This window comes from Epinephelus fuscoguttatus, linkage group LG10, assembly GCF_011397635.1.
Source record: "Epinephelus fuscoguttatus linkage group LG10, E.fuscoguttatus.final_Chr_v1".
NCBI lineage: Eukaryota > Metazoa > Chordata > Actinopteri > Perciformes > Serranidae > Epinephelus > Epinephelus fuscoguttatus.
In genome coordinates this window covers 44,239,313-44,261,379 of record NC_064761.1, presented here as the reverse complement: position 1 = coordinate 44,261,379, position 22,067 = coordinate 44,239,313, and the positions used below count along the sequence as shown (strand labels likewise).

The window sequence follows — 22,067 nt, the reverse complement described above, 5'->3', positions numbered from 1 at the left end:
TTGAGTTTGATGCTGCAACATGTTACGATAACGTTGGGACCGCAGCATGTTTACCACTGTGTGATGTCACCTTTTCTTTTAACAACACTCAGTAAGCGTTTGGGAACTGAGATCAATAACTGCTGAAGTTCTGAAAGTGAAATTCTTTCCCATTCTTGCTTGATTTACAAGTTACAAGTCGGGGTGAGACAACACCTGTCTCACACCTGTTCAGTGGGAGACAGGTGTGGACTGCAGGCAGGTCAGTTTAGTACCTGCACGCTTTAACTACCCCAATTCCAAACTAGAATCACTGCCCTGCTGTTGTATGACTCCGCCCACCAGTCCAGTGTCTCTGATAGTCTCCAGTCAGTCAGTGAAAACATGGATGCTTCACACACAGAAGATCTATACAATCAGCACAGTTTCCACAAAATTCAAATCCGTTCATTGTTAAGTTCAAGTGAACGTTTGTGCCAAATTTTAAGAACTTTCCTTTAGGTTGTCTGTAATTATTGTGCTCACAACAATGAGAAAGATGAGGACACACTGACCTTGACCTTTGACCACAAAAATCTAATCAGCTAAGTACAAGTGAATATTTGTGCCAAATCTGAGGAAGTTCCCTCAAGGCCTTCTTGAGATGCAACAGCACAGTGACCTTGACCACAAAATTGTTCAAATCAGTTTGTTGTTAATGCCAAGTAGATGTTTGTACTTCGTTCCCTCTTAGTGTTCTGTGGATATTGTGTTCACAAGAATGAGACCAATGGTTACGATGACCTTGACCTTTGACCTATGACCACCAAAATCTAGTAAGTTCATTGTTGAGTCCAAGTGAACATTTGTGCCGAATTTTAGGAAGTTGTCTCAAGGTGTTCTTGAGATATCACATTCACGAGAATCAAATGTACAGATGGATGGACGGAGCACCTGAAAGCATGATGCGTCTGGCCTCAGCTGATGCCGCTGCAGAGGCAAAATAAACCCCAGAACAAGGTCAAGATTGTCTCAGCTTTCAGCACTAAGCAGAGGTGCATGCTGGGAGAGTCGGGAGCTGTCTGTTTTCATGAGTGACAGAACCTTTGATTGACAGAAGGCGGGCCGTTGACTGAGAGCAGTTTATAAACTTTCTCCAGTTGTTCTTCAGTTGATTTCCTCGGAGCTGAGGCACTTTTAAAGGCCCCTTCAGGTTTCTTTAATCACACAATCTGTTACCTTTTATCTCTGCTCTTCCTGCTTTTTGTCAGTTTTAGGAGAGCCATAAATAAAAATAAAAAGTGCATTCGCTGACACACTGTCCTAATCGATGGAAGGAAAATATTCACTAAATAGACAAAAGCTGTAAAATCATATCTGACTCGCTGATTTATACCCGTCTTTATGAGCAGCTTTACAGTGACCAGTTTCCTGTCAGCATCAGAGAGAGGAGCTGAGAGGTCCGACACATCAGCTGTCACGGCGGGTCAGAGCCGCCTGAATCTGCCCAGCAGAGGAGTCTTGGCTTTGGGAGACGGATAGTTAGCCAGGCCAGGAGAACAGCAATAAAATCCCAGCCAGAGTTGTGTTTTTATGCCCGCGGCTCCATTAAACGTGACCTCGATAGAAACAGGACATGAATAAAACAAAAGCGGGATGATCGGAGGCCTGGTATGCAGGACGTGGCCTGGATCCAATGAGCCAGGAGGAGGAGGAGGAGGAGGAGGAGGAGGAGGGTAACAAACAAGAGGGGCAGTGTAATTCTGTGTGATAATGACCCGACAATAGAGCGGGGCAGAATCATTACGGCTCGGGCTAACCTGTGATCCTCAGCTCACATTAACAGTCCAGACCTGCTCCGGTTTGTCACCACATCGTTTGTCTTACTGAAGACTTTTCTTTTGGTTATTTAAATGTCAAAGTTCTCAAACATTTTCATGTCCTGTTATGTTTTCTGTCCACTAACTCAGGCATACGCACATTAACTTTGTCTCTAACTGAGCTCCCTCCACAGTGGCGGTGCTTCATCTGTCCGATCTGTATAAACGACACCTACTGCAGGTCTTCTGAGGAGAAGAATCATCCTGAATCTTCTCTTTATTTCCCATGAAATGCTGTTTTTGCTTGTGTTTATTCCCTAGCTGAATTGTTTTGATTGTAAACTGTCGCATTAAAATCAATTTGAATATTTTTTTGGCGTTACAACATGGCATTAAGTGCATTCATGTGGTGTCAGAAAAAATTGTAAAAAAAAAAAAAAAAAAAAAAAAATAGTTCCAGACTGTAAATAATTCACGTGAACGCCCCCTCGAGTCAGAACTCGGACAGACTGTGAAAGTTGTGGTTCTCCACTTACCGACTTTGATGAGCTATACACAGAAACATGGCGGACAAAAGTACAGGTTTGATTGGTGGTAAGAAACTTTTTAAGTGCATTTAAATGTTTTGCTCACATGTAATTTGTATTATGGTATCCTTTTCTGCTTTTGGCCATAAAAAAAACAAACAACATAATTAATTTTAATAACAAATCAGTTAGAAAGTGATTAATCAGCATTAACCTTGACAACAAGTCAAATAAAGCAATATTTTAGTTGTCAAACTCTGGACACTGGAACAGCACCCGACTCAGAACTCTGTCCGTCAAACCAGATGTAGCTGTTTAATACAAATACTCAACTATTTGTTCCTATTATATTCCTATTCTATAAAGAGTTTGAGACTTTGTACTGAGTTCAGCGGGGCGTTCAGGATGACGGCGACGTTCACATATTGTAGCAAACAAGGCCAGTTAGCCCTCTGAGCTTACACGGGCTAATCATGCTAATGAAAAGTTTTTTGCAGACACCAGATCTCAAACAAAAGGCAGAGACTGTGACGTATGAAGTTACCGTGAGCTGTAAATTCACAACGTCTAAGGGCTCATTTATGCTCAACATCAGATACGGAAATGAAGACGGACGGAGCCCTCTGTCTGTACCCTGCATTCATTTTGTCTGTATTTGTGCATGTGTCCTGAGAGCTTACGGATGCGCATGCAACGGAGCAGAACCACCTAAGATCACGGAGGCAGCGTAGCGTAGTGCAAGTGAGATACAAGTGTAGGCGTCAACGATGACAGTTAAATAACGGAGCTAGTAACGAATCAGGAATATCGTGAAAAGAATTCTCCTTCCACATAATGCTATGCAATGTTATTTGGCGGTACAGATCAACGCCGTCTATAACGCTGCTTCCGTTAAAAGGTACAATATTGCAACCTGCTCCACCGTCGCCACTTTTGCAATAGTCATAAACGTTTGACTCCGCCCTCTGGTGCCATCTACTGGTTGTATCTACGACATCGTAAAGGAAGCACGGAAGAATGAGGGCAGTGACATTTACAACGAGAATAAATGAGCCTGAAGCAGAAGGCACAAGATTTATGTTATCTCAGAGCCTGGGGTTGTGGGTTCAACAGCCCACTGAGGGAAAAACTGTTTTTCAGTCTGTTGGTTCATGTGTGCGTACGATTCTCAGTCTGCCTGAGGCGAGGGTGTAAAACAGGTGAAGTCCAGGATGTGAGGGGTCTCCAGATGCTAGAGGCCCCTTTGTAAAGACAGCTCAAGTGAATGTCTCTCACGTTTGGAAGTGCGGAGCCGACGATCCACTGAGCTGTCTTAATGATCCATTGCAAGGCCGTCCTATCTGCAGCAGTACAGCTAGAGTACCAGACCGTACAGCAGCACGTCAGGACACTCTCAACAGCGGTAGAAGTTTTTTTGGGGAGTCTGTTGTGCCTCAGGGGCGATAGCAATAACAGGCACTGCTGGGCCTTCTTGACCAGACGGGAGGTGTTCAAGCTCCAGGTCAGACCCTCAGATATGTGAACTTAAACTGGCCTCTAGCTCCACCTCCTCCCCGCTGAGTCCAGCGTGATTTGTTTTTTTGTTTTTCCTGAAGTTGATGATGATTTCTTTTGGAGTTTTTTTGTGTTGCGATCTTTGTCCTAGCACCATGGAGACAGCGACTGGACCTCATCCCTGTACGCTGTTTCATCGTTTGATGTCACATCTGCTATGGTCATGTTGACTGCAGACACAACTATGGCGTTGGAGCTGTGTGTGGGAGTGCAGTCACAGGTGAACAGAGAGTAGAGAAGTGGACTGATGACGCAGCTTCGGCTCAGATTCAGATCATGGTGGACAGAGGTTTACAAGTGCGTCACTTCCCCATTTGTCTCCATCTCTGCACCTCCTCTAAACCCCCTCTCTCCCACCTCGCAGCCAGTTTTCTTTGACTCGCCCGTCATGTCGACATTCATTGATCGCACCTCCTCACAGACTTAAATACATATTGTCAGGAGCGATGCTGCAAGTGGAGCACTAACTCGATTTCCTATAGGCTTTAAAAAGGTCATAAAAATCATCCAAGTCAATGTCAGCAGACTCGCAGCTCGTCATAAAACAGGAGGTCCCACAGTGATACAGAGGCGTGGCCTCAAAGTGACCTCCACTCATGATTGACGCTCGCTCTGCAATGCTTGTTTGGAGTGACAGCCAAGCTTCTGTGTGTGTGTGTGTGTGTGTGTGTGTGTGTGTGTGTGTGTAGGATAAAGATGTTTCAGTTAGGATCAAACCTTAAAAATAATTTCATACTTAGTCCTCAAACGTTGAGCAAATTGAAGTTCTTCCACGTTTTGTTCCAAACTGAGAAAAGCTGACACACAGTTTTACAGCCCAACATGAACTGAGTAACGCTCATTTTAATTGTGCAGCAGGGAGTTTACTGACTCTGACACTTTAACTTTCTGGATCAGATTCTTAATATTTACTTTTTTTTTTTTTTTTTTTACCCTAAACTGGATGCTAAAGATTAGGAAATTACTTTTATTCCACGATATCAGCGTGTTTTCCCGTTTCTCTCCAACAACCAACAATAAAACTTTAGTATCAGACGTGCAGCTCCCATCTGGACTTATACTGCAGCTTTCCTTCTTGCAGATTAAAGAATCTGCTGCGAGCACAGCCGAGTGAGCGAAGTGTCTCTTTACAGACAGAAAACAATTAAATCTTTTACTAACTTAACCAGTTGTTTCTCTTATTAACAGATCTGGAGATTGTACACTTGTTGTACTGAGGTGACACAGTCGGTCAGACTTTTCTTACCGTGCTGAAGGCGCTGGTGGCAGGTTGTGATGATGATGATGGTGATGCACTGAGTGGGCGGTCCCTGGCCACCACCAGCTCCACCGTCTCTCCAGGCTGCTGCAGGAGGGTCAGGGCCTGCTGCTGACTGATCCCCGGCTCCAGAGGGCAGCCATTTATCACCAGGATCTGGTCCCTCTCCTGGAGACGCCCGTCCCTGCAGCAGCAACACAACATCAGTCCGGACTCCTCAATGACATCATACAGACCAAACTGCAGACATGTCAGCAATATGATTCATATTTACTTTAGCATTAGCAGCTACACAGGTTGGTTAGCTTAGTAATTAGTTTCCATGTTGCAGCTGTTAAAAGAATAATATGTACACTGTGATCTTGTTGTGCTGATTGTTCTGTCGATTGAAACCAATGTTGTGTCGTGTTTTAAAACATTTATGATAAATGTGTACATTATATACAGAATAGTTAATTAAGTAGAAAATGGACTGATCTCCAAAAGGCATGATGTTGTAGATGAAACATGCCTTTACACATTGCAAGTAAGATGACTAATTTTTGTGTCGTACAATTTTAGAGTGAAAAAACTGAAAGCTCCGTGCAACAGTTTGGGCACCCCAAGACATTTGAGCTCTCAGACAACTTGTCCCAGGGTCTCAGCCCTTAATGAGCTTGTTAGGGCTCTGGCTTATTCACAGTCATCGTTAGGAAAGGCCAGGTGATGCTAATTTCAAAGCTTTATAAATACTCTGACTCCTGAAACCTTGTCCCAACAACCAGCAGCCATGGCTCCTCTAAACAGCTGCCGAGCACTCTGAAAGAACTGATGAACACTGTAAGAAGATAGCAGAGTGTCTTCAGGGAGCTGTTTCCCCAGTTGGTCAGGAAAAAAATGGCTAACTAGAAGTAAGGAAACTAAATCCTATGTTTTAAAGGATCTTCAGAGATCAAAAGATTTGTGATAAATGGACAAAAACATGGAGAGAATATCTGAAAGTTTCTGTATGTGTGACTTCATGTTAACTGCAGGGAAGTTAAAGCGTTAGCAGTGAACCTGTGTGCGATGCCTCCAGGCTGGATGTGCTTGACGAAGACGCCCTGACTGCTGCTTCCTGCTGGATTCAGACCGACCACACTGAAGCCCAGACCTCCAGACAGAGGCCGAGTCAGCTGGCACAGCTCCGTCTGACGGCCCTGCACACACACACACGCGCACACACATACACACATACAGATTTAATATATTCATATATGTATACTGTGCAGGTGAGTGCTGAAGCTCCACCCACCTTGGCAGCGGCGAGGATCCATTTCTGCAGGAGGAGGTCAGGCGAGGGTGGAGTCTGATGGACGGGATGAGATGAGCCATTGGTAAGGAGGGAGGAGGAGGCGGACAGGGTGGGCGGAGCCGAGCTGCTGGCTGGATTAACGGCGCTCATGATCAGCTGACCCTTTCTGGAGAAACTGAACTCACTGCAGGCATCAGGAGGCATACTGCTCAGCTGCAGAGAGGAAGAGGAGGAGGAGGAAGATTTAATACTGGTAATCTTACTGTTCATACATCAGGATTTCTTTTTTGGATTTTTGGAGTTTCCTGTTTCAGGAATCCTATCCAAAAAACAAACAGAAAAAAGAAACCTTAAAGTTATAAGTTATCAAGGAACTAATCACGTTTCTGGTGAGACACATTATTTCTAAGGGATTTATATGAATGATTAATATTATATTTTAATCTGCTTTTATTTTTTCTTATCTGTACTGATAAGATCGGTGTCAAAATTTGTTTTAAAATAAATGTTTGTACAAAATGTCCCAGATTTTTGTCAACTCCGTCAGATTTCTACAAAAAACATCATTTGATCAGGTATACAAGGGGTTAGCTACATCACAAGGACTTCTGTCTCACTTCCTGGTTTCCAAAAAGGTGTGAACGCTGCTCAGGTTCTGGTGAACTTTTTATCTTTTAATAAATGCATTAAATAATATTTCTATCAGGTGTTTCTCAGCCAAAATAGGTCAATGCTGCAGCCCTTTTAAATAAGAATTATCTAATTCAGGGTATGTGCAGGAATCCTGAGGTTAATTTCAATACCTTTTTAAGACTTTTTTAGGACCTTCCAAAAAAACCTTAAGACCTCATCGTCGCTTCAAGCTGTCGTTAGCAGCAACACATCTTTAACTTACCAAACAGTTGTAGTTTGCAATTAAATCTATGGAGCACAAACATACAACAGAACTCAGGTAAGTTGAGAAGGAATAAAGCTTGAAAGAATAAATTAAACCAAAGGCAGGTTTATTAAAATACACCTTAGGTCATAACAAGTAACACAGCTCTACAGCTCAACATCAGCTATTCAAGACCAACTTGCTGAAATAAGGGATTTAGGGCTGACCCAAAAAGTTCGAAGCTTCGAAGCTTCGTTCGATGGCACGGGATTCGATTGTGGGGAAAAAAACAAACAAAAAAAACAAAAACAAATATTCAGCCTTTTTTTTCTCCCATTTTTTTGGGGGACCTTGAACGCAACACTAATCATGCCTTCCCTTTGCGGTTGTTTTTTTTTCCCCCTTTAGCCATATGTAAACTCAAAGAACGAGAAGCAATGTCTGTTAGGCATATAAGATTTCATGTTCCAGTTTGTGTTTTTAATTAATTGATTGTTTTTGGTTGGTTGACAAATAAAGGCCGGCTCCATTAGGCCGAGTAAAGAAGTCATCTGGTCTGATTGTTGCATGAATTGCCTAAAAAAGTTTCACAGTAAATCAGAGAACAGGGATATTATTATTGCCACGGGTTATTTGAAATGGACAAAGGTATTCTTTACTGGTGAGTTAAGGGAGAATAGCTATCATGTAATTAAAAAAGAAAACATCTCCGACAAGGAAATAGAAAGCCCGACGTGCACTGAATGGAGATCTGTTATCCTGCTTGAACACAGACGATTAAATTCTTTCAACAATGTGACTCAAAATAATGATAAAATAAAATTGCTCTGAGTCTGGTGTCAGTGGCACATGTTGCTCTGAGTCGCGCATCTGTCTGCTTGCTCTGCAGCGCACCAAGGGTTTTAATTTTTAGTGTTAAATCAAAAGTTATACACTACTTATCAGCAACCAGAAGTGCTTTTTCGTTTGTGAATATTTTTATCTTAATTCTAGGGTTGCAAAAAACTACCTTTTCCCAATAGTTTTTAAGTTGTTAACATTTTTTTCTCACTTGTGCCAAATTATAAGTCCCTCAAGGTACTGGAGATATCATGTTCAGAAAGATAAGATCACAGTGACCTTGACCTTTCACCTATGACCACCAAAATCTGATCAATTCACCCTCAAATCCAAGTGGACATTTTTGCCAAATTTGAAGAAATTCGCTTGAGGCATTCTTGAGATATCATGTTCACAAGCATGGGATGGACGGACGGAAGTACAGACGGACAACCTGAAAAACATAATGCCTCCAGCCACGACTATCGCTGGTGCAGAGCCATAAAAAGAGCCCCAACTACAACCAATAAAACAGAAAAGCAATGTTGGCAACTAAATCCTGCGTTGTTTCAAAGGAAAGTAAAAAGACGATTAAATTTAGTGGGAGGTTTTAAGCTTTGTAACATCAGAGGTGTGGACCGTCACACAGAAGATCTCGACTCATTTTAACAAAGAGAAATAAAAAGACGGATAAATCAAATTAGATAAAATGTTTGTGGTCTCACAAATTCAAAATCAAGACTATTTAAAGACTTAATTCCTAATATTTATAAAAATCAATTTAAAGCTCCAGTGTGTAGGATTTAGGGGGATATGTTGGCAGAAATATAATATAATATGTATGTTTTCTTTAGAATATAAACACTGATTTTTTGATGTAAACCTGCTTTATTCAGTGTTTCCACCGGTTTAAATCACCTGGGGTCTATTTAAAAGCATTGCCCCCGACTAAGACTGTTCCCAGTGGACCAACAGTCCTCATCAGGGTCCATCAGTGGACCGACAGTCCTCATCAGGGTCCATCAGTGGACTAGTCTCCTGCATGTTTCTGATATGAATGTAATGATGAAATGATATATTTTGGTGGTTTGAGTTGAAGGTGTGAGAAAGAATAGTATCAGTAACATTGTTAACACTGTGCTACATTACAGAGAAATACAAACCGTACTAATGAACCTTCATTAATATAGGCCTATATTTTATCTCCAAGTGCACGTCACACACTGAGCGAGCCGCCTGTTAATGACGCTGTGGGCTAATGGGCATGTAGCTACTTCCATGTTTCACATGATACGTCATGTTTGTAGTCGACCAATGAAGATGAGTTTACATATCACCTTGGGTTCGTCCTTCACCTTCTCAAAATGATCCCACACTTTGGATTTCCTGCCCGACATGTTATTAACTAGCCTGTGGAATAACCGCAGGTACCAGCCCTGGAGATTAACCTGACTCCTGTCTGACTGCTGAGCGTGGTCACTTCCTGTGTCTGTCCTTTCAAAGTAAAGTCACACATGGTCCAGTCATATAGGTTTGGATTTATTTTGTCAAGGCGCAGCTCCTGATGGAGTTTCATGTTTGCTTGTTTTGTGTGTGTGTTTTTTTCCCCTGCAACTAAGCAACCAATGAAATCTTGCAGACTAACGACCTTTCTGGTCGACTGTTGGGGGGCAGCCCTGTTGCACACGCACAAAACGAGGCCTTAAAGAAGCATATGTCACTTCCCACGCAAAAAGTGTGATCAATGAAAACAGACTTGATGGAGGAAACTTTGACTCATGCTTACGATCATTGTGGAGACAGGAAATTGGTGATGCAGATGGTGAGGTGGAAGACTGTAGAAACTGTGATATAATATTGTAATATTCAGAGTATGTAATATGTTTTGTGCATGCCTATTTTGGCTTTTGTCCACACGTACATTTTTATTTTGGATTCTACATATTGCTTTATTAATGAGACCCCTGGTCTGTTTGTTTTGGAGAGGATAATTCAGCTCCTGGTAAAAAGCTCCTGAACATATGGATCTCAAGTTCATTCATTTTCTGTAACCGCTCATCCTCTTGGGGGATAGAGACAGAAAACCATTCACAGCTACGGACAATTTAGTGTCACCAATTAACCTGCATGTCTTTGGACTGTGGGAGGAAGCTGGAGCACCTGGAGGAAACCCACGCTGACACAGGGAGAACATGCAGACTCCACACAGAAGGGCTCCCCCTGTGGGATCCTGGGATCGAACCAGGAACCGTCTTGCTGTGAGGCGACAGTGCTAACCACTGTTCCACCGTGCCGCCGATCTTTAACCACCAAACACAAAAACAACAAGGCAACACTGATGAAGCCAGAAAGACAGAGAGAACAGAGACAGACGGACAGTAAAGGGACAGAGACACTCTATATGCAAGGACGTTGTCGACAAAAGAGAAAGACATGGAGTAAAAAAAAAATAAAAAAATAAAAATGAGGCGGCAAGGCCGGGGGGTAAGTGGGGAGGAGAGAGGAGAAAAAGAAAATCAATAGATTCCTCTGCAGGCTCCCTCTCTCTGAACAGGTAATGTATTAATGACCTTTACACTCACATTGTGGAAACTTATCAGTCTGCGGCTTATTTAGGCCGGGCTGACGGAGCAGGATCCCGAGCCATTTCATCAATACCGCCTCGACAAGGCCGTTACTCAAACCAAGACACTAGATATTAAAGCTTGATAGATCCGCAGAGAGCCAGGGGGGAGGGAGGGAAAATAAATAAAGAAAGAGAGAGAACTCCCTGCTTCATATACCCTCAACCGGCTTCCACCCGACGCTTTCATAGACTCAGCTCTGACCTTCGCAGCACTTAGAATATGAAGCCCAGCGTCGGTTATTGCCATTATCTTAATTTGGCCTGCAGATTGTTTATTGTAAAGGCTCCACGTCAGTCCGAGCTGGAGCTGAATACAGATGGGGATGCAGAGGGGGATTCAATGTCCCCGCTCAGCCCCACTGACAGGTCACCCTGTTGGACAGGAGGCGGCAGTGTTCTGATACCTGATAGGCTGTCAACGCCTGGGCGGAGTTACACATGTCACATCAGATGGGAAACATTCATTAGTCTGCAGAGCTGCTGCGACTTTACCCTGTCGACACAGCTGCTTATTCCACACTAACATAAAGCACAGTGTGTGAGCAGCAGAGGAGACACAGCTGCTGATGGAACAGAATAAAACAGATCTATAACAACAACCTGAACCTGAAACACTACAGCAACTTAAACAAACGGCTACTTAAAAACCAAAATCACCGCCCTGTGGTTGTTTGACTCCGCCCACCAGTCCACCCTGTGGTTGTATGACTCCGCCCACCAGTCCACCCTGTGGTTGTATGACTCCGCCCACCAGTCCAGTGTCTCTGACAGTCTCCATCCATGTCAGTGAAAACATGGATGCTTCACACACAGAAGATCTATACAGTCAGCACAGTTTCAAGATGAGTGTCATCATTTCAGTATCTGACCCAGGGCTGGGTATCACCACTCATTTCCTGAGTGAATTCAATTCAATTTCAGATTCGACATTGATTCGACTGGTGATATTTCAGTTATAACACCTATTTCTGCTCAAATGTGAAAGAGATTCTCAGAGAACTCATACTACAACATGTACAAGGAATTATTTTTAAAGAATAAATTCACAGCAGCAACAGAAGCACTAAAACAGCAAAGTCAACTTAACATCTCACTGGAAACAAATGTAAAATGATAAATAGTAAATCATATTCCTGACATCACAATACTGAGTGAAGTTTAGACAGAATAAAGACATCAGTCAGTATCAGTCCTCCTGTCCTCTCTGCTCCTCCCCCTGCAGGTCACATGACCACAGGTGAGTTTTAACATACAAGACAAACTGAGCTGAACCGTCAGACATAAACAGGTGTTGTTGTTTCAGCTTGTTAGTAACAGCTTGCTGTCAGCTGTAAAGCCTCTGTGCTTGTTTATAACGTGATGTCAGCGGTGGTGGATGAGAGACTGTGGACAGAGCAGACTGAAATATTTTCTACATGTTTCCATGTTGCTGATCAGCTGTATTGATAAAGTATTGGCTTTTTCCTTGTGGAGGTTTTACGGCATCTTCACCTCACTGTCTCCTCCGCCACATCTCAACTCCGTGTTGGTGCGTAAAAGAGTCGCAGCAGCCCTGACGCTCAGACAGCAGGAGGAGCGGCTGCTGCAGCACGATAATAACTTACACCAAAATATAAAAACAGTGAGCAAACAGTTACAGATAAAAGAACAGGTAACGTCGGAGCTTCTTAATGCTATGGTCGTTAATAATTTAGCGTCGTGGCCCGTTTACTAACGGCAAGATTAATGGGGTTATTAAAAGATCGATCTTGGACTTTATGAATCAATATCAGGTCATTCAAATGAAGATCAATCTGAATCGGATGAATCGATTATTCTAACCCAGCCCTACTCTGACCAAATGTCTCCCCTTCTGTTCCTGAGATATGACGTTAAAACATGATGTCACAGTCAAGCTGACCTTTGACCTTTTGGATATAAAATGTCATCACATCATTTTTTTTATCCTGTTAGAAATTTATGTGAAGCTTTGTCATAATTAGTGTATGAACTCTTGAGATATGGATTAAATTCATGTTTTGTGAGGTCACACTGACCTTTGACCTTCAACCAAAAAAATCCAATCACTTTTTTCTTCAGCCTAAGTGGACGTTTGTGTCAAATTTAAGGAAACTCCCTTCGGGTGTTTTTGAGAGATCGCGTTCATGAGAATTTCCAGGTTTTTCATGACTGTGGGAAACTTATCATCCACTTGTGGTGGGCGATGTGGCCCTAAAATAATATCAGGATATTTCAGGGTGTCAGGTGAAGCCAGATCTGGGTCCTGTCCACACCTGATGCCTACCGTACCAGAGTACACATGAAATGTACTCAAGACCAGTTTTTCTAAGTGGGCTCAGGCAGGAATCAGCGGACCGTTCCCGGGTACGGTACACAGTGTTAGCCTTTGTGGATAAGTGCACTCGGATCTAGTTGTAGGTCTGTGATGTGAAAGCCTCCGTAGACTCAGAAAGTGTGGGACTATAGAGGTAACTCTGAGAACTTAAAAATAAGGTTTCTGTTGGATCACAGTGTTTGTGATTTACCGTCTGAAGGTGTTGAGAATCAGGACCGTAAACTGGAGGAGGATTCTGACCTGCTTTATGTGCCGTTTCAACCCGTGACAAAGGGCGAGGGTTTTTCTTGGACTGCTTTATGACTTGTGTCTAAAGGTGCACCTCAGTGAGAGGGTGCTGGCTCGGGTCTGATCTGATCTCTGAGCTGCAGCTTGTGTGTTTTTTGTTGCTCACCTGGTTTCGCAGCTGCTTGATGGAGTGCTGCAGGGTCAGGATGTGGCTGAAGAGCGGACTCTGCAGGGTCTCCCTCAGGTTGCCCATGGTTTCACTGTGTGTCCACTCCTCCCTCTGCACCAGTTTGGCCTGCAGACGCTCCAGAGCTCCCAGTACCTGCTGGCGCTCCACTGCGGACACTGAGGACAAACACGGCATGTTGTCATGATACAGAAGCGAATAACCAGAGAAAGTATCGACAGTCCCAACAGTGAGCAACAGGTGAGAGGATTTACCTGTTGGGACATTTTCAAACATCGTCGTCCCTCACGCTTCCTCTGTCGCTCTGGATCAATCTGAACAGAGAAGAACAGACATTAGTTCACATTTATTTCTAACACTGGCCAACATGAACAACAACGACCAGTCAGGGATTTTTTTTTAAGTCTACTAGGAAATAAAGAGCTGTTTCTTTTCTGGCTGCTGGAAGGCTTTTAACACGAAACATCTGCAGGAAGTGTTGCTGTACAGCAGCGTCACATCAAACAAGAACAACTGGAATTAATTACTTAATGAAAACAGTGTTGTTAAATGGAGAAAGTGTGCTGAGTGTGACACGACTCTCTGTTGTGGTACAGATGAATTATTTCTGTGGAAATTGAAGCAAACATGGAGGCAAAGTTAAAACAGGACCAGGTGAGAAATTGAGGAGAACTCGACATTTGATCAAATATGCTTTTATTGATATACTTTATGCACTTCGGATTGTGTTTGTGTATAAAATGTGCTACAAAAATAAAGTTGTCTTGTCTAATAAAACTGTTTGAAATACTGTAAGTGCCTGTTTTTTTCTGCCATCCAGGAAAATAAGGGACACAGTTTTTTAATATACAGCATCTAAAGACAACTCCAGCTGCGATACACGCAGTAATGATTTGTCTCTGCAGGTTTAATCCATTTTGTGGCAGTTTGTATAAAATTTGGATGATAACGTTTTTGTTTTTTTGTTTTTTTAATGGCTTTATTGTCATTGTACTTTACAATACAACAAAATTAGGAGCGCTACTCCACCATGGTATCATTGATTAATCAGTTGTTAAAAATTTTATCAAATGTGAAATTTAATTGATCAAAAAAAAAAAGATCTGAGCAGAACATCATGATGTCACAGTGAAGCTGACCTTTGACCAGGGCTGAGCGAGAAAATGATCTTGCAATAAAATGTATTTCAATGTCGATGATAAATGAAAGTAATTTTTACTGGATATGGTATACTTTCTGTCTCCACAGTGAAAGTTGTGGATGGTCCCAACAGAAGCGTTCCTTAGCGTCCCCATGTTTGGTCCCCCCTCTGTTGGGGTACCTAGCACACAGATCTGGTACTAAAAGGTGGAGCTAGAAACCCTGCAGTCTGATTGGTCAGTAGAGGACGCTCACTCTGGTTTTATGTAACCTCTGTTCATACATCAGTAAACTACAACTATAAAATGAAAGAGAAAAAAATCACTTCATTCACTGGGCCGACTGCCGGCAACTTTTAAGGTGGAACGTTAACTTGTAATGTTACTCAATGCATGAGTTGATGACGTGAATCCATCAGCACACCTTAAATTTCACTGTGACAACTTTGACCATCACTTTAGTTTTTATATGACACACACTTTTAGTAATGACTTTAAAAATATAGATTCATTTGGAGCGGATTATGTGAAGGTCATATATTCTAATCCTCACTTCCTGTGGGCTACAGCAACACTAAACCCCTGAGCTTGCCTGAGAAGGACTAAATGCACAAAGCTGCTATTTTGAAATATCCCATGGAGAGAGACTCTCACTGCAGCCTGTTGTATTTTGTTGTGAAAATGTGGGCGTGCAGCCTCGTTCTGTGGACGATAAACCAGGTGCAGACTTCCATCTGTGTCACCGCTGATGAGGAAATACAGCGAGTGCTGGACGGAGCAGTGAGTGACAACAACCCCGCCCACATTTAAGAGGACTGTCTGAACACACCCAGGGTCTAGGTACCATGTCTGAAGGCTTACTGCTGGTTCCAGAGGGACTGGACTGAAAGGGTTTGGTGGAGACGGGGCTTATATCTCACATTATCAGCCAGATATATATCCTGAACCCTACAAATTATAGCCATTTAAAGTTGTATGTCCTTCTTCTAAAAAAAGTCCCTCCTCAGTGTTTAAAAAAACTATTTAACATGCTTGCCCTGTCTGCACCACCCGAGCTCTCCATAAATAACTAACAGTCCCTGTTAGGGGAAGGTTAAGGTCTTGAATGCAGCATTTGTACTGGTGAACTTTAACAGAGTTGTATTAGTACTTAAACTTCAGTAAAGCATCTGAACACTTTCTCCACCCGCTGATTTAAATGTTAACATTAAACTAACCTCCACATGTGCACATTTCCTGCACTAACATGGAAGCAGGCTTCTTCTCTGTGCTGCGTTCAAGTGTGTGTGTGTGTGTCTCACAGGTGAAACCATGTTATCGGACTGTCAGCAGCTCGGCTCATTTTCACCATCAGAGCAGAGCTGAACTCACTTTATCAGCACACACACTGGTGGGAAAAACAAACCACACACACATTCCTCAACCCGCACATGAAATAACACACTGAAGGTCTCGCTTAGTCACAATCACACCTGTAAACTCACCTGAGAAACCAGGAAGTGAAACTCAAACAGCTCGAGAGGGGAGGGGGTGAAACTTTGAGTGGAAACTAATCAATAAATATATCTGCTCGCCTCGATGTTGATAATAATCTGATATCTTAAACAGTAAATCTGTCCCAGCAGCAGGTTCAACTCGCAACAGGTGCATCAAACTTTGAGACAACACAAGAATAAAACTCTTAAACAAGCTGCGACGCCTCGAGACACACGTTAATAAATCAGCGACAACATCAAACCGGACGTGTTGGTGTTTTTCTGCGCGTTAAATGAGGCGAAACATCGTTAAAACAACTTCTGCTCCATCAGCTCGATCACTGCAACTGCTACACAGCTAACAGCTGGCTAGCCGTTAGCACGCTAACTTAGCTTCTAAAGCAGCGTCTGAAAATCAACGTCTCGCGATATTAAAGAGCGGTTAAACAGTCGGAGGATGAAGCCGACAGCCAGCGATGGATTCACAGACGACAGACAGGTTTGAAATGAGGTTTTAAACTGGTCAAGAAACTCACATGAACTGGGTCCAGTTTGGCACCAGTGTCGCTTTAATGCTGCGTTCGAGTGTTGTCGGAAATACAGGCTCCCAGCGCTAGGTACCGCTGAGCCCTCCTCCGTTTGGTTTATAAACGATTTCAAATTATTTTGCCCACCACTAAAAAATGTCCCTCAGGTAAATGGCAAGAAAGATTCGCAGGGATACATCTGTGCCCCTTATTTTCAAAATCTTTGCTCCTCTTTGTGTTTTTGTACTTATCTATGCGAAGTGGGTGATAAGTGACAAAATACACACAGCACCCAAACACAACACGGTGCAGCACAGTCAGGGTGAGTTCAGGTGAAGTGTCACAGTGAGCTTTCATATGGATATGTTTTCAATTCACACACAAAATAACCCAAAAGTAAATCTTGTACATCCCTGAAAAGACATCTGATGAGGAAAACAGGTCACACTGAGGGGGTCAGAGTCCCGCTCCTTGTAGTGGCTTACGTAAACATTCATAACACTTCTCAAATATGTATGTATTATGTATTCTTTGTTGAGTGTCCATGATCCATCTGAACCGTCTGAGGCTGCACACTCCATCATTAGTTCTTATATAAAATACCTCAGCGGGTCATTGAAACAAAAACAATTTCATATCTGTACTTTTCAGTTCTTAATGATGCTGCTAATAATGGCAAGGTGCTCAGATGTTGTATTACTCCAGATTTTACACCATCCACCTTAACTCCCAACAAACAGGGCAACATTTAACAACACTCATTCCCAAAATGTTCTTATTTCTGGGCAGTGCCATAACATGTGTGTTCAGGATCCTGGTCTGACACATTATGATTTTATTCAGCTTGTGTGCCGTTATATACACTCACCGTCCACTTTATTAGGTACACCTATTCAACAGCTCATTAACACACATATCTAATCAGCCAATCAGGTGTCAGCAGCTCATTAACATTTAGTCGTGTGGACATGGTGAAGACGAGCTGCTGAAGTTCAAACACAGCATCAGAATGATGAAGAAAGGTGATTGAAGTGACTTTGAACGTGGCATGGTTGTTGGTGCCAGACGGCTGGTCTGAGTATTTACTGGGATTTTCAGCACAACCATCTCTAGGGTTTACAGAGGATGGTCCCAAAAAGAGAAAATATCCAGTGAGCCAAAATGCCTTGTTGATGCCAGAGGTCAGAGGAGAATGGCCAGACTGGTTCAAGATGATAGAAAGGCAACAGGAAGTCAAATAAGCACTGGTTCCAACCAAGGTGTGCAGAAGAGCATCTCTGAAGCAACAACACCTTGTCCAACCTTGAAGCAGATGGGCTACAGCAGCAGAAGACCACACCAGGTGCCACTCCTGTCAGCTAACAACAGGAAACTGAGGCTACAATTCACACGGGTTTTCTCACCAAAACTGGACAATAGAAGATTGGAAAAACCACATTCAGATGGAAGCATGGATCCATCCTGCCTTGTATCAACGCTTCAGGCTGCTGCTGCTGCTGCTGGTGTAATGGTGTGGGGGAGATTTTCTTAGTACCAACTGAGCATGGTTTAAACACCACAGCCTACCTGAGTATTGTTGCTGAGCGTGTCCATCCCTTTATGACCACAGTGTACCCATCTTCTGATGGCTACTTCCAGCAGGATAACGCACCATGTCACAAAGCTCACATCATCTCAAACATGACAATGAGTTCACTGTACTCCAATGGCCTCCACAGTCACCAGATCTCAGTCCAATAGAGCACCTTTGGGATGTGCTGGAACGGGAGATTCTCATCATGGACCAACTGTGTGATGTCATCATGTCAATATGGACCAACATCTCTGAGGAATGTTTCCAGCACCTTGTTGAATCTGTGACACCAAGAATTAAAAAGGAGGTCCAACCTGGTACCAGCAAGGTGTACCTAATAAAGTGGCCGGTGAGTGTACAGGTATGTTTGGTGCAAAATCTTCATCCGTATAAGTTCATATCGAACAGATGTTGATAAATAGTTTGTATGTCCTATTGTTCAAGTTGTGTTTACTCAGATCATGTTCCCATATTCTCACAGGACTACAGGAGGAGAGGGACATAAGTCTGTAAAGTTTAGATACTGTGCTTTTATTTATTACAATCTCCTTTAACTGTAAAAATCTGTGTGATAATGATGAGATTTGTGTGTAAGATTTCAATTTTGCTTCAGAAATTAGCTTTCCTCTGGTGATAGCTCTCAATCCTGTGCTATTAATTACTGCTTATGCTCTTCTGGTTAGATGTGATCTGCATTTCGTTGCTCTGTACTTGTGACGTGTGCAATGACTATAAAGTTTAAACTAATCTAATCTGTGCTGTCTGCGTGTTGTCTTGGCTCCAGTACGTTAATTTGGTGTAAAAATATAAAGAAAAAATGGTCAGGACCTGTTTATGTGGAGGGAGGGTCATGCATTTCCCTCAATCACTCAGGGAGGCTCAAAGAAAAATATTTGTAGCTCCAGAGAAGGTCAACATAAAAAAGTCACACCCCGTCCTCCTCTGACAAGTAAAGAACAGTCCCTTATATATTTCCATTTTTAAAAAAAATAAAAATATATAAATATCCCATATTTTTTTCACCTTTTCTTTTAACTTTAATTTTATATTATTCTCTACAAGTGATTTGGTCTGTAAAAATAATGTTTTCAAACATTGCGCAGAGGTGTTCATCTTTTTTCCCCTTGTACATGTTTTTTTTTTATTGTTCAGAATTAGTAATATATGAAACATTTTGGTTTTAAATAAAACTGTCAACCTCAAAGACTCAATTAAATCATTGTTAAAGTCGTCACTTGAATATTAAAGTTTCCTTCAAAACTGAAAATAAAATAAAAATATTTAAAATCATCATTTGTTTGCATTTATTAATCAGCAGAAATCAGCACTTACAACATGTGATATTGAGACAAAGAACAGAAAACATACGAAATATGACATGAAAACGACACAGGGTAAATGGGTAATAAAATTAATCAAAAAAACATACAAAAACAGCAATGATATTTAGTGGTCGAACGATTTTATTTAAGATGTTCTGATTTATTTTAATTCCATCCTACTCAAAAATGTCAAAAACAATTTTTGAACTTGTTAAAATAAGTTGTCAGCTGACTAAAACACGTTAATGAAACAAACTTCATTTGTTTCTGCTGACAAACTTGTGTATTTGAAGCGTTACCCACTGACCCCATGAATCATATTTTAGAGTGCACCTGAAGAAACTCAAACATTTACACAACAACTCAGGAGAAGATGTCAAAGTCCCGCCCACAATGTTTGACTGACAGCTGATCTCAGTGCAGTGAAGAAACACCACAACAATCAGCTGTCAGCAACAAACATGGAGACTAAAGACAGAGTTTAACCCTTAAATGACTTCTGACTATTTCAGTTCACACAACTCTGCAGTGGTTCCAGAATAAAGAAAGAATGATCCAGAATAACCAAGTCCAGCATAGAGAGGCTGAGTGAATGTGATCTGGACTCTGTGGAGGAGAGTCATGGTTTCAGAGACGCTGTAGAAGGACAGAATACCTGCACTGTGATCCAGGTACACTCCTACTCTGGAGGACCGAGGACCTGAGACGGGAGTTTGGACTTTGTTGTGATAAAAGTAATAACTGTTATTGTCACAATGTAACGACCAAGATTTGTCATTGAATCCAAAAAAACATTCATCCCCCCGCCCTGCTCTGCTGATATTCTTGTATGCGACTGCTACATAAACTCCTTTCCCTCTCCACTCCACCTCCCAGTAACAACGTCCAGTCAGACTCTCTCTACTCAGGACCTGAAACCGGTCAGTGAATCTGTCTGGGTGTTTAGAATAAGACTGTTGTTGACTCATTACTGTCACTTTCCTGTTCCCCTCAGATAATAACAGCTGTGTGTTTGCTGTGTTTGGATCCAGTGTGATGTGACGTGAATATCTGAAGAACTCAGCTCTGGTCTTGGGCTCTGGTTGTGGCAGTAAAACATCCACTTCAGCCACTGTCAGTGAGACGTTTGTCCATGTGTCCCTCAGAGCGTCCTGTAGTTTATCTCTGACTCCTGACACAGCCGCTGTCACGTCCTCAAAGTAGCGGCGAGGACGGATGTTGATGCTGGATGAGTGTGTGGCTTCACTGAGTGCTGACAGTGAGGGGTAGTTGTGTAGAAACTGGTTGTGATCCTCTGTGTGTGAGAGCTGCTTCAGCTCAGCGTCTTTCCTCTTCAGCTCAGTGATCTCCTGCTCCAGCTTCTCCTGAAGCTCTTTGACTCGACTCACTTCAGTTTCCTGCTGCCATCTGAGCTGCTGCTTCACATCAGAGCGTCTTTTCTCCATGAGACGGATCAGCTCAGTGAAGATCTTCTCACTGTGCTCCACTGCTTTATCAGCAGAGCCACTGATAGCCTCCACCTCCTGTTGGAGCAGCTTCACATCTTTCTCTGTGTCCTGGATTCTCTGCTGGATGTTTTGTCGACTCCCCTCCAGCTCTCTCTGCCTCTCAGTCCTTTCTGCTGCAGCTGACACGGTGTCGTGGCCTTTATGTTCATCCACAGAGCAGAGATAACAGATACACTGCTGATCAGTGCGGCAGAACATCTTCATCACCTCATCATGACGAGCAGATGTTCTCCTGCAGCTTCTTGGAGGGCTCCACCAGCTTGTGTTTCTTGAATGTAGCCGAGTCACGATGAGGCTGGAGGTGTTTCTCACAGTAAGAGGCCACACACTGCAGACAGGACTTGAAGGCTTTCAGTTTCCTCCCAGTGCAGACATCACAGGCCACATCTTCAGCTCCAGCATAGCAGTGATCAGCAGGAGCAGCTTGGAGTCCAGTCTTCTTCAGTTTCTCCACTAAATCTGCTAACATGATGTTTTTCATCAGGACAGGCCTCGGTGTGAAGCTCTGCCTACACTGAGGGCAGCTGTAGATTCTCTTCTCATCCTCTCCATCCCAGAAGCTTTGAATACAGTTGATGCAGTAGCTGTGTCCACAGTGAAGAGTCCCCGGATCCTTCAGTGGATCCAGACAGATGGAACAAGACAAGGTTTCTCGGTCCAGCTCAACTCCTCGCTGCGCCATTTCACCTCGTGGCAGTGACTGTGTGAGTTTCACTCTCTGAGAAATGAAAGTAGTTTGAGCTCTGATCTAAACATCATGTGATCATGCAGCGAATGGAGCCTGTCAGCTCTGTGACGTCACCACCATGTTGGTTCCACCCATCCTCACAGTGTAGATGTGAAGGGGAGGGAACAGAGTGGAGCTGGCTGTGTGTGAGAGCAGGAAGAGGACGGAGCGCTGATTCCAGGACGACCAGCAGCACTTTGAACTTTGCTTCCTGCTTTCAAATGAAGCCTCAGTCCAACATGTGAAAACAGTTTGCAGTGGTTAAATCCTGGTTGGCTCCTCCTCCATGTTTCTACACCCTACACACTCATCAGTATCGTCTCTTTGACTTAAA

The 22,067-nt window shown here is 42.8% G+C and overlaps 1 protein-coding gene and 1 pseudogene across 3 annotated transcripts in view; both read right to left on the bottom strand.

The window, feature by feature from the left end:
• The window catches only part of patj (PATJ crumbs cell polarity complex component), a 202,933-nt gene extending 186,256 nt beyond the window's left edge, over positions 1–16,677 (bottom strand). For 2 of the 3 annotated variants that reach the window (XM_049588236.1, XM_049588238.1), the window contains exons 1-6: positions 16,613–16,677; positions 13,717–13,776; positions 13,442–13,620; positions 6,391–6,603; positions 6,156–6,295; positions 5,106–5,301 (exon numbers count right to left, since the gene is read on the bottom strand). In XM_049588236.1, the coding sequence (XP_049444193.1) occupies positions 5,106–5,301; positions 6,156–6,295; positions 6,391–6,603; positions 13,442–13,620; positions 13,717–13,738 (750 nt within the window). In that variant the 5' untranslated portion in view covers positions 13,739–13,776; positions 16,613–16,677. Of the gene's footprint in view, positions 1–5,105; positions 5,302–6,155; positions 6,296–6,390; positions 6,604–13,441; positions 13,621–13,716; positions 13,777–16,085; positions 16,564–16,612 lie in introns of those variants that run through there. The other variant, XM_049588237.1, reaches the window with a different exon arrangement.
• A 2,779-nt stretch (positions 16,678–19,456) lies between these two features.
• LOC125895986 (tripartite motif-containing protein 16-like) lies at positions 19,457–21,796 on the bottom strand (annotated as a pseudogene).
• Between the last annotated feature and the right edge of the window lie 271 nt (positions 21,797–22,067).